This window comes from Mustela lutreola, chromosome 9 (genome assembly GCF_030435805.1).
Source record: "Mustela lutreola isolate mMusLut2 chromosome 9, mMusLut2.pri, whole genome shotgun sequence".
NCBI classification, from domain to species: Eukaryota; Metazoa; Chordata; class Mammalia; order Carnivora; family Mustelidae; genus Mustela; species Mustela lutreola.
In genome coordinates this window covers 140,177,804-140,197,007 of record NC_081298.1, presented here as the reverse complement: position 1 = coordinate 140,197,007, position 19,204 = coordinate 140,177,804, and the positions used below count along the sequence as shown (strand labels likewise).

Sequence of the window (19,204 nt, the reverse complement as noted above, 5' to 3'; positions counted from 1 at the left end):
ATTATATTTGGTGAGTTTTAGGAAGTGAAAGCTATAAAATACATATAATCATCAGGTTCACAGTTCATTAACACAATAGACAGTTTACTGATCACCTGCTATGTGCCAGGCCCCGTCCCAGACACCAGTGGGTAAAAACAGCCCCTGTTCTCGTGGACATTACATTTTAGTAAGAGAAACAGACAATAAACAAATGAATATATAATGTCAAAATGTATGAAATAATGTAAGATCAATATTTTAAAAAATATGACAGAAAGAGGAAAATGACAGGAGGCTCCTTATTTTTAAAGATTTTATGTGTTTTTAGAGAGACAGAGGGAGCACAAGTGGGGGGAGCAGCAGAGGGAGAAGGAGAGAAAGAAAAATCTTAAGCAGACTCCCCACTGAGCACAGGGCCCAATGCAGGGCTTGATCTCACGATCCTGAGATCATGACCCTAGCAGAAATCAACAGTCATGCTGAACTGACTGAGCCACCCAGGTACCCCCAAATGACAGGAGTTTCTATTTTCAAATGGGGAGATCGAGAAGGCCTCCTTTGGAAGGCCTTGAGCAGACAGCTACCCAAGGTGTAAGTGAGGGAGCACGCCACACAGACCTCTCTAGCAGGAATATCAAGTGCAAAGGCCCTGAGGCAGGAATATGCTTCAAATACTCCCAACAACTGTAAGAAGGCCAGTGCAGATGAAATAGAAAGGAGAAAAACCTGTAGGAAATTAGGTGTGACAAGCTGGTGGGGCCCAATTACGGCAGCACTTGGGATTCTAGTCTCAGTAAGAAGAGAATTCCCCAGGGGGCCCTGAGCAGGGATAGGACCTATAACTTAATACTAAATGTCTCTCTTCACTTTCTTTACAATGCATTTCCTATAGTAATGTGACAATTTTTTGTTTCTTCTTCACGTTAGGCAGAGAATCAAGGAAGAGTGGAGTCTCCCTTTTATCCTCAAAAACACGAGGCTAAACTCACTAAGAGGAGGAGGAAGGAAAAATGGACGTGTGTGCTCAGTTAACCGTGACACCTCATCAGAGGTGGCTCAGGGTGACCTCTGCACATAAGGCAGGAGGATACCCAGCCTCCAGCGTCCCTTGGCCATACCATCCAGTCTGTAACTGGCGCGGTTCCTTTTCGCATTAAAGTCTAACTCAACACCACACAGACTGGGAGTAAAAGAGCTGGGAATGTAAACATGTAAGCGAATACCATGAATGGGTTAAGCAAGATACTGAAATTCTAGAAATGCTTTTGAGTAACTGATTTGTTTTAAAAACAAACAAGTAAAAAAAAAACAAAAAACAAAAAAAACTGCTGGTAGACTTCCAAATGGTTTGGAGGCTTAAAAACTAATTTAGTATCATTTTTCTAAAAATTGGAAGTATCATCCTAAACACATGACAAACACCAGCAGGGGTAGCAGGCATAGGCACACTCGTTGGAGGGGTGCCAGGGATCTAGCCCTTACACCAAAGATCTTGCTCAGTCTAGTCAAGGAAATAACCTAGTAAACCGACACTTCTAAAAACTGTACAGAAGAACCCCTCACTCAGTGCCAGCCAGAGGCAAGGGATACAAGGTGGCCACAGGCCCTTGGTAGGGCCTCTTCCCAATCCATTCAACCAACTGCTGAAGGCAGGGGGACTGCGGGAAGCATGTCTGCGTGGTGGGGAGCCACTCACCCAAGCTGGGCAGCACGGGCAACTCGTCCACACGTAACACATTCCCATACAGAACAAGGTAAGGCAACTTCTTCTTTTATTTTTAAATAGGCTTGAACTCATGATGGTGAGATCAAGACCTGAGAAGAGATTGAGAGTCAGACGCTTAACCAACTGAGCCGCCCAGGTGCCTCTAGACAAGGTGACTTCTAACGGGTGTAAGTCTGAAGAAATTGTCAGAAGTGAAAACATGATTAGAAATATTAAAAGAGAAAATAAACTGTGACAATTAAGAGAAAAAGGAGAAGTTCTCATAATTGTTCTTAAAAAACCCAGTAATTTTGCTATTGCCTCAGATCTAAGAAACCTCTTATCCTAAGGAAATAAACAAGCATATGTACCAAATGTATATATTGGGAAATTTATTGAAAAATGATAACAAATTCTATATCACCCAAGGAATAACTAAACTATATATATATCTAACTGTTGGAATATTATATAGGTTCTGAAAAGCAATTTAAGGGTGCCTGAGTGGCTCAGTGGGTTGGGCCTCTGCCTTCGGCTCAGGTCATGATCTCAGAGTCCTGAGCTCTCTGCTCAGCAGGGAATCTGCTTCCTTCTCTCTCTGCCTGCCTCTCTGCCTACTTGTGATCTCTGTCAAATAAATCAATAAAATCTTTTTTTTTAAAAAGCAATTTAATAAAACTGGAAACGACTCTCAAAATGTTTAATAAAAATAAAAGGTTAACAAAAATTTAATATTCGATATGTATCCAATTTTGTCTAAACACACACACACACAGACGAGTCAGCAAAAGTAGTCTTGAGTTGAAGAATAATGTGTGATATTCCAATTTTTATCTCTGTATCTTATAAATTTTATACAATGAATTATGTATTGGTTTTTAAATCAGACAGAAAATACACAAACTGGGGCACGTCAGTGGCTCAGTCATTAAGTGTCTGCCTTTGGCTCAGGTCATAATCCCAGGGTCCTGGGATCAAGTCCCACACTGGGCTCCCTACTCGACAGGAAGCCTGCTTCTCCCTCTCCCACTCTTCCTGCTTGTGTTCCCTTACTCCGTGTGTCTCTCTCTCCATCAAATAAATAAATAAAAATAAAAATCTTGTAAAAAAAAAACAAACTAAGATCATTTGCCTATTAGGGTACATAATACATCATTGGTAAAAACACAAATAAATTTTAAAAATGCATAAATATCAAATGAATTTGGATGTAATTTAAGAAGAATCAGCTCCCAAAGAGAGAAGAAAGACCTAATTTCACCCACTTTGCAAGTTACAGATAAACTGAAGTTTGGTTTTGCTCTGTTACTCAGCCCTAAACCACTGTTCTGCTTTGGTTAGGGTCTTGGCCTGTAAAAGGCCAAATGGCCTGATGCCTATTTCCTGGTATCCTTGAATTTCTCACTTATCTCAACTTTATCTCCTGAGATAACTTAACCTACCATTATTCTGAGCAGCAAGGGAACACCAATATTACAAACAATGTGCGTCATTCACATTTATTCTTTACGATGAATATTAACTTTTCAAATATATGTACTTGAGCATTACACATTTAACTTGGGAGTAAATTTGCCTTACAGGATTTCTATATTACTATTCTATCAAGTAAAATATAACTACATGTTTCTCATCACAAGAGTAAAATGCTGTTATAATTGAGTACAAAAGCAACTAGTTATCTGGTTCCATTTAAGTCATGAAAAAAGGACCTTTTTTAATGAAAATTCTGTATTTGGGGATTCTGCACATCTCCAACAATTGAATTAAAAACAAAATAATCATTTGGCTACCTCAATTTCACATACAGAAAAACTCTGAAGTCACAATAATAACCGTCGTGAATCATACACACACACAATAAAAATACATCAGAAACTATGAAGAAAAAGAAGGCATAAAAGTGAACCGGGGCCGGGGCGCCTGGGTGGCTCAGTGGGTTAAGCCTCTGCCTTCGGCTCAGGTCATGATCTCAGGGTCCTGGGATAGAGTCCCGCATCGGGCTCTCTGCTCGGCAGGGAGCCTGCTTCCCTCCCTCTCTCTCTCTCTGCCTGCCTCTCCATCTACTTGTGATTTCTCTCTGTCAAATAAATAAATAAAATCTTTAAAAAAAAAAAAAAAAGTGAACCGGGGTATCCAAAACGTTTTGTTTCTCACTAATTAAACCTCACGTCAACAGTCTTCATAAGAACGTTTGAGAAGACAATTCCTATTGTTTTGAATCTATGGAGGGAAACATGTTTGCAGAATTAATTAGAAGACATCGTCAATCATTTTCAGGAGTTGAAGACAAAGACATTCTCAAGACCCGACTATTACTCGGGTAATAGTCTGCTTTAACTCGATGTTGGTATTAACCATTCAGCCATTACGCATTTGACCAAAACGGTGACTTGAAAAACCTACTTTAACACCATCTTAGATGGCACTTTTCCAGCATGTCATCCCCGCTCTTCTGGTGGGCTCTTTTTTTCACACCTGATCACACCATCAGCCAGCTGCGTACATCAAGGCCAGGGGGTCTACAGTGGCATTTGGGACGTGCCCAGTGGTTTCCATCCCCTCGAATGTACCATGGATGAAAACATGCTCCATTACTTGACCTGTAATTTTACTTTTTAGTACACAGTAATAAATAACAGAAGCAAAACCCAATAAATCTGTGAACAAGCATGCCAACAAGCTTGCCAACGATGCAATAGTCTGAAGAGGGCAACAGCTGAAACGGAACCTCCAGGTGTGGGACGCGCCCCAGGAGAGCTGCAGGTGCGTGCGCAGGAGGCCCTGATCTCCGGATGGGAAGACCTGGGGTGCTGACGCCTAAGTTATGAAGGGCGGTTGCTCATAAGCCAACTGTGTAAAGAAAGAATGGACCGTCACTGATGACCCAACAGGTGACCATGAAGAAACGGGCTTAAACCGAGCATTTCTGGATTATTTCAGAAAGTTTATGGGCCCCAGGATGGCAAGCTCCGTCATAGCTGCCGCCATCCCGGAATGGAACGGACGGCCCGAACAGAGGGAGCAAGCTCTCCATCAGAGAGGGCTCAAGGAGAAGCCAGACGGCCACCCGCCGGACACGTCCCAGCACAGGGCGCCTTTCACGCGAGTCAAGCTCACCAAAGGCACCACGGCAGCCATCGCTCCTGGAGGCTTGCTCTGCGGAACACATAAAGCGAGCCTCAAGTGACTCACATGGCCTGTGACACTCCATGACAGAACCACAGCCTGAACCCAAGCTGGCTCCAGCACCTATGATCTTAACCACTGGAATCTTAAACGAAGCGTGCTGGCCTGTGAGCCAGTGACACCCTGGGACCCTGCCCACGTCCTCTCACTCTGCAGGATGAGACCCCACGTGCAGCCTGGCCAGCAGTCAGTGTTTGCTGGAGGGAGCCTGCCCTGCTTTCCTTCTAGAACAGTTTCCTCCATTGCATGCTGCACCGTCTCTCTAGGATGCCAGGAAAATTCATCCTTCAAGATTCTGTCTCGAGCATTACCCGGCCTGAGCAATGTGAACCCGAGTGACAGCTGCTTTTCCCTAGCTGATTCCAGAAGCTGATGGACCCTGCTTGGCTCTTCAACAGTCACAGAACTGTCTCTGGATGTGGCTGCCCAGGGAGACAGCACTGATCAGCCTCCAGCCCCACACCCCAGCCGTGACCTGTAGCCATGTGACAAAGCTCTACAAGAGGAATGTGAGTCACAGTGGTATGTATGTGCCACTTCTGGCCCACAGCTGTGACCGCATGGGTTCTCTCCCCCGGAGCCCTCCAAGTTCTCCAAGTATAGTCGCCAGGGCAGCGGCAGTAACATCACCTGTGAACTCACTACTCCTGCAAATAAAATCATCAGGCCGAAGCCCCGGCCTAGTGAATGAGAAACCCTGTTCCCAGGGCCCAGCAGTCTGCTCCAGCCAGGGCAGCGGGGGCCCCTGAGGCCACCCCAAGTTTAAGGACCACTGCTGTAACCAAGCCAGCCCCAGCCAGCTGACAGTAAGCCCCGGGTGGAAGAACACCGTGTTGAGAGGACGGCGGGGGTCCGCAGGTCCAGGCGTGTCACCATGCTCCAGCCTCGACCATTTGCGCGGACACTGTGATGTCAGGAAAAAGAAACTCCTATCTTTTTTTTTTTTTTTTAAGATTTTACTTATTTGACAGACGGAGATCACAAGTAGGCAGAGAGGCAGGCAGAGAGAGAGGAGGAGCAGACTCCCCGCTGAGCAGAGAGCCCGATGCGGGGCTCGATCCCAGGACCCTGGGATCATGACCCAAGCCGAAGGCAGAGGCTTTAGCCCACTGAGCCACCCAGGCGCCCCAAGAAACTCCTATCTTTAAGTCACTGGCTTACTGCTGGGATTCTCCGTTGTAGCAGCCTTACCCAGACTAATCCCAACATCTCTCCTCTGACCCTCGTGTGCTGTAAACACGTGTCCTTCTCCTCCTGCTGCACAAGGAGCTCAAGAACCCGAACCGCTTCTTACCCATCTTCAAATCCGGGACCTGATAAACCCCTGGCCTATATTACACACTCAGTAAACCATGATATCTACTGACCCCACCTCGCTTCCCCACCAAAATGGTGACTCCTGACACCAGGAGTGATACCATAACCAGTTACTGGTTAAAGTGATACCATAACCAGTAACTTCCCTTTTGGTTTTTTTTTTAATATTTTATTTATTTAAGAGAAAGAGCACAGGCACAGAGGGAGAAATAGAGGAGGAAGCAGGCTCCCCGCTTAGCAGAGAGCCCAAATGCAGGGCTCGATCCCAGGACTCTGAGATCATGACCTGAGCCGAAGGCAAACACTTAACCAACTAAGCTACCCATGCACCCCAGCAACTTTCCTTTTTTAAAAAATGTTCTAAAAGTCGAGGTGTCTGGGTGGCTCAGTCAATTAAGCATCTGCCTTTGGCTCAGGTCATGATCCCGGAGTCCTGGGATGGAGCCCCATATCGAGATCCACATCGGGTTCTCTGCTCGGTCGCTTCTCCCTCTCCCCACCCCCTGCTCATGCTCTCTCTTGCTATCTTTCTTTTCTCTCAAAAAAAAAAAAAAGGTCCCAGGGCACCTGGGAGCTCAGTTGTTAAGCGTCTGCCTTTGGCTCAGGTCATGATCCCAGGGTCCTGGGATTGAGCCCCACATGGGCTCCCTGCACAATGGGGAGCCTGCTTCTCCCTCTCCCACTCCCCCTGCTTGTGTTCCCTCTCTCACTGTCTCCCTCTGTCAAATAAATAAATAAAATCTTAAAAAATAATCCCAAAAGTACCAACATTCACTGCAGACTACAACACTATAACTTACACATTTCCATATCATTCTCAAAGGATACCAGTTTGTCAAGGTTTGTCTTCTACATGACTCCTACCTAGTTTATTTGATTCCCGGTTTCAGAGAAGGCTCTGGATTTCAGTCGCAATCCACCTCCCCGGGATAGGACTTATGATAATACACAACACACTTGGCTTTCCCTTGCTGTGCCTCTCCCTGTCGCACACGGCTGGCTGTCCAACACGGGGATGGCTGATCGTCCTAATCCGCATCACCAACTGAGCCAAGGCACACTGACCTACAGGGCGATCTTCATTTCATAAGAACTAAACCTTCAGTATCCTACATTTATCTGATCTAGAGTTATGGACGAAATAAGGAAAGGTAGTTTAACATTTTCATTATTTTCCAGAGGCCCTTGTTTTCAATAAAATCAATACAAAAAGCAAAACAACCCAGAACCAGTCTTGGGCTCTGTTCCAATTTATTTTGTCTTTGTTGAAGTGGTCCCAACATCCTTTTGTCTTTAATATTCTCAGGATTTTTTTTTTTTAAATCTACTCAAGTGTTGGCTACTGAATTACTTTATAAATTATTTTATAAATTACAGTCCTATGTGGTAAACTCTGAGTCAGTGCCAAAAACCTTCTTAGAACAGCATATTTCCCCATTAATTTATATTTCCTGTACTTTAAAAAAAGAAACCACTTTAGAATGGAATCCTTCCAATCCATATTGAAAATTGTAACAAATACACAGTTTGACAATACCCAAAATTCCCTTTCGGTTGTGACAAGTTTATCAGAATTTCTATTCAAACCCAATGGAAGGCTGAAGCTCAATTTTGTGATGCCAAATACACTAACTTTCCTTTACTCTGGGATTTAACGATATTTTACAAGAACAAAAGGAAAAGACACACTGATACTCTAGGAGAAGTACAGAAACCAGCTCATAGCAGGATTATGGTCTTAGAGACTGAGGACCCCTTAACTATCTCCAAACCTAGGCAGGACCAGCAAGGGAAGCTCCACCGTGCCCTCCACCTTCATCTTCTCGGCTCTACTCAGACACCCAGTCTTCGTCATTTCTATTCTTGGTAAGCAGCTAACATGAACAGCTGTGCCAGTCTTGTATTAGAAAAGGCACACTAAGACTCACAGTGCAGCAACTGTAGATTAAACTTAAACTCCAAAGCCTGAACAGTTATCACAAGACAAAATACTCTGGCCAAAATTCAATGCACACTCCAAAGAAACTGAAAAACTGGTAGGGGCTTGTAAAGCAACCAAGACCTTTTCAAATATTATTCTCTATTAGCTAGACACTTTATTTAATGTCACACCCCATTAAACAGCCTGGACAACTTAGATCAATTAATCACTGTAAAACTGGACCTGCAAAAAGAAAGAAATGATAGTTGTGTGAGATTCCAACCTTCCCTCTCTAAAGGGATATTTTTATTAACTTTCTGGGGCGCCCGGGGGGCGGAGTCGGTTGGGCGTCAGACCCTTGGTTCCCTTCAGGTCACGGCCTCATGGCGGTGGGACGGAGCCCCACCCTGGGCTCCACGCTCAGAGCGGAGTCGGCTTTGGTTCTTTCCCCCCCCCCCGCCCCCCACCCCCGATCTCTCTCTCTCTCAAATAAATGGATAAAATCTTCAAAAAAAAAAAAAAAATAAAGGGGATATTGATGTTCAAGATTATTTCCAAGATGTGACCTACTCCCAAGGGAGAGAACTAGTTTGGGGAAAACTTAATTTGAAATTCTGTTGGCCAATTTAAGGATGAAATTGCCAAGTGATGAAATCTAAGAAATACTTCTTCCAACTACTGCGTGACAGAGTTCTCCAGCCCCCTCCAGTCCTGAGGGCCGGCGATAGTTATCATCCGGTCTACTCTTGTGCCAGGGCAATAAACTTCAGAGTGGACTGACCACTGTTCACTCTCACAGAAACTGCTACCTACTTCTTAACAGCCAATAAGCTAAATCTGGCCTACATGTGTTGTTGGAGCTCAAAAAAAAGAAAACTTAAGGCTATTTCAGCCAAAAATTTTTTTAAAAATTCACAGAAATCTAGCATTCCAGTTTCCCTTGAAAAATCAACTTTGGTAACCATCAGCAAAAGGGAGTGAGGGCTTTCCTTTCAGAGTGGGCATAGGCTTTCCAGATGGCCATGCTGTCCAGGCCTCATAAAAGGGCCACATCAACACAGACAGATGTTCATTCACATTCCTTGCCTGGTGCCCTCTAGACATCTGAATTTGGATTTTATGTTGGCACTACTAATTCCCCTGACCTATGACCTGGTCAGCTAGAGGGCACCTTCCAATAAACAAAAACTCCCAAGGTTTACTCAAAGTTTAATGCTGGTCTCTCAGGCAATTCTGCTTTTATACATACGATGAATTTCTAGAACTTCATTGAAGGTCTTTACATTTGTTTTTGAAATGTAATATTGTTAAATCAGATGCATTCCGTTCAATCACTGCTGGGCACCCACTAGACGACGGTTTCACAAAAAAAGTCTTTCCATTCAGTTTTAACACGGGTCCATCTGAAACTAATGACACACTATACCCACTCTACCCTAACTAACTGAATTTAAGTAAAATAAGTTTGAAAAAGGAAAAAAATAAAAAACAAGGTATCACCTAAATATCTTTCATATGTGTAAATCTACATATAATTTAGTTTCAAAAAGAAAAGGGTTGGGGGGGGGTGGCCTAGGTGTCTCAGTTGGTTAAAGGTCTGCCTTCAGCTGAGGTCATGATCCCAGAGTCCTGGGATCAAGCCCTCACTCTCCCTCTCCCAAATTAACAAATAAGATCTTCTTTAAAAAAGTTAAAAAGAAAAGGATTTAGAATTTGTTTATAGAAGCAGAGAGCTATTTATTTTATTTTAATATACATGTATGTAACTGAGTAACTTTAATATATCTAAAATTATATATTATCTGTAAGTCTGACCTTCCACAAACACCTACTTTGGCCCAGAAATCCTCTAAAAACTAAGAAAGTTTCTGTGGGATTATGGATTAAAACAGAAAGTATGTTACATTTTTGTACAGTGCCTAGATAGGAGCAAGGCGAGCTGGTCAGAGGCCCGGCTTTCACAGAACAGTGAGGTCCATCTGCCTGGCAGCTGGGGAGTCCCCTAAGTTCCGCACCCCACAAGGCCACTGGCTGACCCAGAGGATCCCATGGGGGAGACATCATCGCAAAAAAAGCCCTTCTGGAAGGGCCCGACTGAAAGGGGAGAGGGCGTGGCACCAAAAGCCGCAGGCCTTTGTTCTTCCTGAATAAAGACAATTATGCACTCTGAAGGCTTCTTTATTCTGAATCTCTTGATAACAATGCTGATAAAGCTTCTCTTTTCAATCACCGTAATCACCCCTTACCACCAGACACTGTAATCTTTTAGCTGACAATACTGGTACCTCTCATGGTTATCTTCATTTCCTTTCGAACAACCATCACAGTCCTCCAAAATTCTCCAAGGCTTTACCAGTCGCCTTGTAAGTAACCCTCGTGAAGAAGAGTCAGCCAAAAGGGCGGTGCAGCTGGCTTCTAAGGGATGCCCCTGCGGTGCAGGCTTCAGTGAGCCTTGCAAGGCAGGCCCGGGAAGCTCAGGCCTACGCGCGGCCACTAAGACGCCCAATGGGGACCCACTGGCAGAGACCAAGTCATGGGGTGGGGGGCCTGAACCCAATCTGGGGCGCTCCTAGCCAGCTGGGCTGCACAGAGGAGGAAGGGCCCCACCCAGCGAAGGGCCATCGCTGATTTCCCGGCCAACCCCCACTGAGCGCCCCCTGTGTGCACAGTGAGCCTCTGCGATGCCAGCCACACCCCACAGGGCACGGCCCACCTGTGGCCGCATCTTACAGACCAGGCCGCTGCCGCTTGCAAGAAATCAGGGGATGGTGGGGCCGCACCGCCCAGAAGCAATGACCACGGTGCCCGTCTGGGCTCTTCCCCGCGGGAGTCCCGCCGACTCCAAGGACAGTCTACGCCAGCGCTGGTCCTGAGCGTGGGGGACACAAGCCGGTGTCAGAGGAGGCTGCTGTGCTCAGGCACCTGAGAGCCCAGCCGGGGGAGGTGTGAGATATGCACACAGTAACTCATCCCAAGGGGCTGGGGTCAGGGCGGCCAAGGCAGGAGGGGGCATGCGACAGGGCCAGGGAGGCCTCCTCCAGGGGTGGCCACATGGCCCGAACCCGAAGGGGGATCCTCCCGCCACGGCCTTCTGGGGCTGGAAGGTACTCACGTGGGAGAAGTGGCCGGAGGAAAGGGGAAAGGCCCCAACATGTGCCCACGAACTCCTTCCGAGGTCAGACAGGTCCCGAGGGCGGAGGGTCGGGCGGGAGAGCAGAGCAGGGGAGAGGCTGAGCGGGGCGGGAGGCTTTGGCGGGAAGGAGCGGACTCGGGACTGGGGGGGGGGGGGGGGGGGCAGGGGAGGGGGGCGGGGTAACAGGACCGAAACGTTTCAGGGAGGCTCCGCCGAGTGAGGGCACAGTCCTGCTGGGCGGCGGGGCAGGATCCGACCTCAGCTCCACCGCCACTTGTCGCCGGGCCTTCGGCCTCCTGCGGCCCCAAACCAGGGGGCGGGTCCCAAACAGTGAGAAAGAGCGAGCAGCCGCGGAAGACGTGCGTACCAGGCCTCTGCTTCGGGGCCACGTTCTCAAAGGAGCAGCGCCCCTCACCCCTCCCCTTCAGGAAAGACCCCACGTTCCGACCCCTGACACGGTCTACACGAGCGTCACCAGCGATAAAGGACCGGGTCGAAGGGAGACGCGGTCACGACTCAACAAGACTGGTCCGTTTCCGAGCCCGACCGCCTGGAGGACACCGTGAATTTAATTCTCCCAAATCTTGTGACCGAAGGGCGCAGGCACCAGCACCCAGCACCCCATCTCGGAGGCCACCGTCGAACGATGACATACAGTGTTTGAACAGCATCACGCTTTTACAGCCTTTCGGTCGCGTGGAGACCCTTGAAAAGCCCTCGGACGCCCACGGCGGCGGGAGGTGAGGGCGAGGAGGAGCCCGCTCGGAAACACCGGTTCCCTGGCCCTCGTCCAGGAGGCTCTGGGTAGACGCCGAGAATCTGTACTTTTTAACAACAAACCCAAGTGGTTTTTGATACAAGCGATCTCAGGGCCACGCCTTCATGAAAAGGCACAGCCGGCGCGGCGCAGGCCCCGAGCTGTGACGGGCGGCAGCCCGGGACGCACCTGACGAGGGCGCGCCTTCACGTTCGCCGCCGGATTCCGCTGTGAGGCTGGACGCAGAAGCCGGATTCCAATGGTTGTCCGAGGGAAAATGGAAACAGCAAGAATCAACTCTTCTTTCAAAATGTATGACTGAGAAGAGACAGAAGGAGGCTGTGCGCTGAGGAGACTGACAGGGTTTTGTTCGTACAGCAGGTAGAGAAATGAGTGATGCTGCAAAATGCTTACTCGTAATCACATCGTTGTGGGTATTTGAAAGCCCTCCGGACCCATCCCCCACCTTAACTCCATGCCCCCAAAGCATCAAGTGCCCTCTGAAGGAGACACCGCAGGACAGGAGGCTGAGGCTTCGAGGGGCACAGGGATTTACCTCCCAGGCTCCTCCCTCAAGTTCAGCGGGGGAGGCCACAGCACCTCTGGGAACAGCCCCTAGGACCCCCCCTTGGGGTTCTGCTCCTTCCCTCTCCTTGTCTCGCTGGGCCCAGGGACGCCGGTAGGGGGGACTGTACTACTCGATGCTCCTTCCCCTACACCTGCCCTTATCTTAGTAAATAGTTCTGAAGGTCTCCTTGGTTACCCAGTTCAATCCGGCTGCCACCAGAGCCGGGACTGACACACAGAACAGGAAGCAGAATAAAGGCCAGAAGAGGATCAAATTCAAAATGCTTTTGTGGTTCAAGTAAGAAATCCGTCACTTCAGATGGGATTCAGAAAAAGATTTATACGCGAGCGAGGTGTACTGGACGCGGCGCTGGAAGAATGCTTTAGGATTTGGATAAGCCCAGGAAGAAGGGACGCGTCATTAGGGCCGAACTGTTCAGATCTCCTGAATCCTGATTCTATCTCTTCAGGCATCAGCTGGTTCCCCACCTTTTCCACACCCCACGGATGGACCAAAGCATGACTTCAGGCTTCAACCAAGTCACTCATAAAATCATTCAATGATCACTCTGCTGAGGATTGTGTTTATGGCATGGTTTTTTTTTTTTTTTTTTTGGCTTGTTTTATTTTTTTAAAAATCTTGTCAAATTCCATCATTATGGAATCCCACCTGTTAGCAGACTGCGGGTAAAAGCTGTGTGTATGTGAGTTGTTTTGATTATTTCCCTGGAAAGTGAGCCCTGATGGACCACACTCAACAGAGACGAGGGTTATCTGTACCTATCAAGGCAGACCCACACAGGGAGCTCGAAAGAGGGGGACAAAGAACTCCTGAAGCTGTGAAGCAGCAGAAAAGCCACTTCTGACTCCAAATTCAAAACTAGATTTTAATCCTAATTTAATCACTGTGTGGGCATAGGACTGAACCTCCACCTCATACTTCCCTTCCTAAAAAGGAAGTCCCAAAGCTTAAAACCGGAATACACAGGCACAGATGTTGACTTACACACCCTTCACAATCTGTGGGGAGGAAAGGTGTGTCAGACATGTATCATGTATCAGGAGCAGGGCGCCTCACACAGATCATGTGTTTTAATCTTCACGATAATCTACAAGTAGGTGTAACTTATTATTTATTTTACAGATGAGGAGACTGGGGCTTAAAGAAAAACACAGTAATGTGCCAAAGAGCCGGGGGCCGGCCGAGTCTGGCTGCAGACCCAGCCATGCCTTCCCCCCACCGCACCACACTACTACTTCCTACAGCTAAAGAGACAGAATTTGGGGAAACCAATGTTAACTGCAATGTTTGGGGTATGTGGTTATTCTGCTTAGCTGCCTAAGATGAAACACAGAGGCCATTTCAATTCTTCTGTTGAAAACGTCTTCAAAATGTATTAGTCCATTTTCCTCCCTTAAGTTCTTATTTATAAACTCGGTCCAGAAAGAATTTGGGGCAGCTTCGTCAGTTAATGAAACAAACACAGAATCATGGGATTTTAAAACGAAGCACAACACACATTTTACACAGAAGGAAACTCATTTATGTAAAGTGACATATCTAAAATTAGTTAACTGACAGGGCCTAAAATACAGACTCAAGATTCCGCGTTCCATATGCCTTCCTTATTAAAAGGAATCTTCCACAGCAGATTGTCTCATATTTCCTGGTTCTCACGATGAAGACTGATGCTCATTATGGGTGTAAAAGTAGACAGGACAGACAAATGAGTTAAATATTTATGTCCTAAACCTAAAGCATTCAAATGGCGGCTTTAAAATAAAATTAAGCCTTGATCGACTTGTTCTGTTGCTACTCACCTTCTTCCCCCTAAAACTCATATTCCGAAAAAGGCCCAATACTGAAAACTCCACTTACTTCTTCATCTGTAAAATGGGGTTCATTACTGCACAGACCTGTAGGAGGATTAAATAAGCTAATGTCTTAAAATGCGCCTTTCCCAAACGTATTACTTCACTGGATGCCTACATCATGGGGGGTGGGGGACTGGATATACTTAAAAGGTCAATCGACAAACTGACCAAAAATGGAACCAGGATTTAATAAGCCTCCATCCACACTTCTTTCCCTCTTACAGACATGCACGGCTTCCCCTATTCCAACCATCGCCAACAGCACTTCAGTGTCTGCGAAGTTCTTTATCTCCGTTCTCTCCCTGCAAAATACACGAGCAACCCAGATCTACAAGAGCGATGTACAAAAATGATTTGCCACGTGTTAAGACTATAAACTAAAACTGACCTTTGAATCAAATGGTTAATAACCATAACACGGATACCACAGACATAATATATGTGCATATGGGGGAACTGTATCAGACCTTGAATCTCATCGGACTACACAAGGCGTGGCGAAGCTCAGGGAAATCCTACAGGTCTGTGCGCTGTAAGGTGTTACCCACGGTAATTATTACCTGACTTCTGACTTCGCGGGACTGGCTACAGTAGGTCAGCCTCCTTCCCCCACCGACCTTTTTCTCCCTCCTCCAAACCTTTCAAAATTCTTTGAGTCTCCCTCTTGCCCTCTCTCCCCGCCCAAACAGCTCCATCCATCATCTCTAACACAATGACCCTGTCCCCAAACAGGACTGGCTGCCAAGAACGCCAACACAGATACCCTGTCGCTGGGGAAATGTACTCCAGTTTCACAGTATCCCTCCGAGATTACACAGCACCATGGGCAGTAAGGACGGAAAATGGTAAAAGGGAAAGAGAGTAAAGTGGAGGAGAGGAAGACGGCAGAGCGGCCTCAGTCGGTAACTCGAGAGCTGCGTCAATCAGATGTATCAGAACGGATGATACGATAAGATTTAAAAAAAAATAAAATAAAATAACAACAAAAACTCTAAAAACTAGGTTGATCTGGGACACATAATTATTCTTACTTTGGGGTCTTTAAAGAATTCACCACACCAGCAGCTAAGAAAGAGCGTGATTACACTCAGTGACATCTGATGGCTTCTCCACAGCGCGCCCTTGTCTTGGGACCACTCTCCCTCTGTCCAGATCCTCCTCAAAACCTCTTTCCATCTGCCCCCTCCATGACACAACCTAGAAATAAAGTCACCTGGAATGCACGGCCTAGAATGGGGAAACATCAGATGCTTAAGGCATCATTTACCCTCACCCCAAATTGGGGGTAATATTTTTATTTAAACTAAAGGCATACTGAACAAGGACTATGGTTACCTCAAGGACACTCTGCAATGCTCAGGATTAACCAACCCAGGAGTCTAAGGCGGAATCTTCCACTCCTCTCCCTCCCCTGGTCTTACTTTCTCTCTTAACTGACACCCCACAATGTACATTTGTAAATTCCATACAGACCAGGATCTCTGTTGTTTCATGAATTCTACACTCACTCTTACACGAGAGTGAAACGATTTCTCTGGCCCTGAGGTCCTTTTCTTCCTCTGACATTCAACAACTGCCCTTATAATTTCCTAAATTTTCAAAACACTGTTAATTAGCACATACCAAATTAACATACTAACAAGTTATATTTTTACACTTTTCATTTCCTGATTTGTCTTTTTCCTGTTGAATCACACTATTTGATTACAAGTAATTCTTGAGGCTTCCTCTCAACTTGGACTCAATTATTTACATGTTACAAAAATGTATTTCTATTGTGCTCAATTTTAAAATAAAGATTGAATGACTCTTTATGCATCCAATTTACATGACTTTTTAGTTGTTGCAAGTTTTCTTGGCAAAAAGATCAATTCTTCAGCGCTTCAAAGAAATAGTGTATTAATGCTATAAAAAGTTAAGGCGGGCGCCTGGGTGGCTCAGTGGGTTAAGCCGCTGCCTTCGGCTCAGGTCATGATCTCAGGGTCCTGGGATCGAGTCCCGCATCGGGCTCTCTGCTCAGCAGGGAGCCTGCTTCCCTCTCTCTCTCTCTGCCTGCCTCTCTGTCTACTTGTAATCTCTGTCAAATAAACAAATAAAATCTTTAAAAAAAAAAAAAAAAAGTTAAGGCATGTGTGATTATTAAACCAAATTCTTAAGATTTGCTTAGAGAAGAGGAAACAACTCAAAATACAAATGGCTGCAAAAATTCAGAGCGGCCCCAAGGGAATGAAGGTTGTCCACGATACCAAATCGAGACCCACAGATAAGAAAGAAGTCAAAATTTCAAGTCCTGTCACCTTCCCTTGAGACTCCTGTTTATTTCAGTACTGAAAAGAACTTGCTCTGGATTGCTGAGATGTTTGCATGAGTTCACTAATATTAAATCGCTTTAAAAAGTTATAAGCATATAAATTAAAAGGTATTAGCATAGTGGAAAAAAAAACCATCGTGGTGAGCAGAGAGAGAAAGAATACACCTGCTCCCTAAAATTAATGAAAAGTCATATGGGGACAGATGGTAACTACACTTATCTGGGGAGCACTGTGTCATGCACAGAATTGTCCAATCACTATGCTGTACACCTGAAACTAACATAACACTCTATGTCAACAATCTTCAGGTAAAAAGAAAAAAGTCTGAGACCTATCTCCCTTGCTCCTCATTATCAAAAAAATTTTTAAACAGATTTGTGTCTTGCATTTGCGGATTCCCTGGCAACAACCTACTTTAAGTCGGGGGTGTAATACACTAAAAGGTCATACAGTAGTTCAGTTTCAAAAAGTGAGAATCCTCCACAGGGCTGAGAAGATCAAACAACAACAACAACAAAATCCTAAGTTCTGATCAGTTTTTTAATAAACAGAAGAGGACCTTCTTCCAGTATATGATAAATTTCACTCCTGGTACTTTATTAGTCCAGTATGTGTTCTAACTGTTGCTCAAGATCTGTAGGGGATAGGTATTTTACCATGAATCAAAAATTATGACTGAAATAGAAGTAAGGTATTCCAATCCAAATGGAAAGGAGAATTTCTTACATATTCAGGCACACTTCAGTCTTTAAAAAAACAAAAAGCAAAAAACCAGTAAAGGACAAAGCAAGTTACTGTCCTAATATCAGGCACAAGAGTGGTTTCCCATCCTGCTGCCCTGACACAGAGGAATCCTGCCTCGTAAATGACATCCCGATGACAACAAATGACAGCCACACTCTCAAGGAAAGGACAGTGAACCCGGATCCCTTGTAAAGTGCAAACACGCCTAGATCCAGCACACCTGAGATAATTCTAAGCCAAAAATTCAGTTAATTACCTCTAGCCTGGGGCTAGAGCAATTACCTATTCCCACCGCCTCCTTCCCCAACAACTACCCTCAATGTCACTCGGAGAAAATACTTCTAAACTTTTTCTGAATAAAAATGGCGCAGCTTTCCCCATCACAATACTCTTTATTTCTCCACAATCCTAAGGCCTTTCACACAAACTCAACCGGCCTCATCTAAATACCGCCCCCCTTCCCTACACAGTGTCTTATGGTTTTTTGAGGGGTGGGAGACAGGGAGGGGTAAGGTGTCTCCTTCGAACTACAAGGCTGCAACTTTCTCAGCTAGGAACCCTGGGATTATTATCTCACTTTGACTTTGCTTCCTAACCTCTGCCTTCCCCGCAAACTGTTGCCTCTCTGTGCAACAAGCCACACTTCAACGCCAACTGTCCCGAGGTGCAGGTCGCAGCGCCCTAAGCCGGCCTCCCCCACGCCACGCTCGCGGGTCCAGGGCACTCTCCACGAGGTACGTCCATCCCGCTTCCCCGTGGGGCATTCGGTGCCACGCGCGCAAGACACAGGCACCCCGGCTTCGCCGAAGCACTGCCGTTCTACCCCATCTACACCCGTGCCCACACGCACTGCAAGTGGCTTCGGGACTCGGGATCGCCCAGTGCCCGGCGCACGCACGACCGGGGTCGGGAGCCGCCGTGGCGGGCAGCAGGGCCAGGCATGCACGCGCGCACGTCGGTGCCCGGAGCCCCCCCCCCCCCGCCGGGGCGGCACGGGCACGGCCGGGATGGGGGCTGGGTGGGCACGCCGGGGAGGGGCGGCCGGCGCGAGATGGCGCGCGGACAATAACAGGCGGGTCGCCCCCTCCCCTCAAGGGGCGGCCCCCGCCGCAGCCCGTGCCCCGCGTCCCGGCTCCCGCGCGGATGGCACACGGCCGGGGAGGGGGCGGCGAGGGCGCGACGCCAGCAGGGCCGCCTCGGGTACCTGGTCGATGGGCAGCTGCACGGCGTTGCTGAGGGGCTGCAGCAGGGTGGAGCCCGTGGTGCTGGTGGTGGCCATGGCCGGCCTGGCGCTCCGCCTGCCGCGCTTCGGCCGCCCGCGCCGCTCGCCCGCGCGCCGTGCCGGGCGACGCCGAGGATGGGGATGCAGCCGGCGCGCCTGCCCCCTGGCCGCCCGCGGTGTGAGCGGCGCGGGGCGGGGCCAGGGAGGGGCCGGGGGCGGTGACCGGCTCGGCCCTCCCCCAGCGCCCCCGCCCGCGCCCGCGCGCCCGCGCCCCTGCCCGCGCCCGCGCCCGCGCCCCCGGCCGCCCGCGCCCGCCCCGCCCCCTGACTTCCAGCAGCTTCCAGCGCCCCCTCCCCACCTCGCGCGCCCTCGCGCCAGACAGCCCCGCCGCCCAATCGCGGAGCGGCGCCTCGACGCCCGCAGCCAATCAGAGGGCGCCGGCCGCGCCGCGCCCCACCCCTATCTCAGGCCTCGGCGAGG

General features: G+C 47.6%; 1 protein-coding gene across 2 annotated transcripts in view; it reads right to left on the bottom strand.

Annotated features, from left to right (window-relative positions):
- Positions 1-18,899, bottom strand: part of MBOAT2 (membrane bound O-acyltransferase domain containing 2) — a 114,576-nt gene extending 95,677 nt beyond the window's left edge. Inside the window, exon 1 of one of the 2 annotated variants that reach the window (XM_059132703.1) lies at positions 18,707-18,899. In XM_059132703.1, the coding sequence (XP_058988686.1) occupies positions 18,707-18,781 (75 nt within the window). In that variant the 5' untranslated portion in view covers positions 18,782-18,899. The remainder of the gene's footprint in view (positions 1-18,706) is intronic. The other variant, XM_059132702.1, reaches the window with a different exon arrangement.
- Positions 18,900-19,204: the final 305 nt, after the last annotated feature.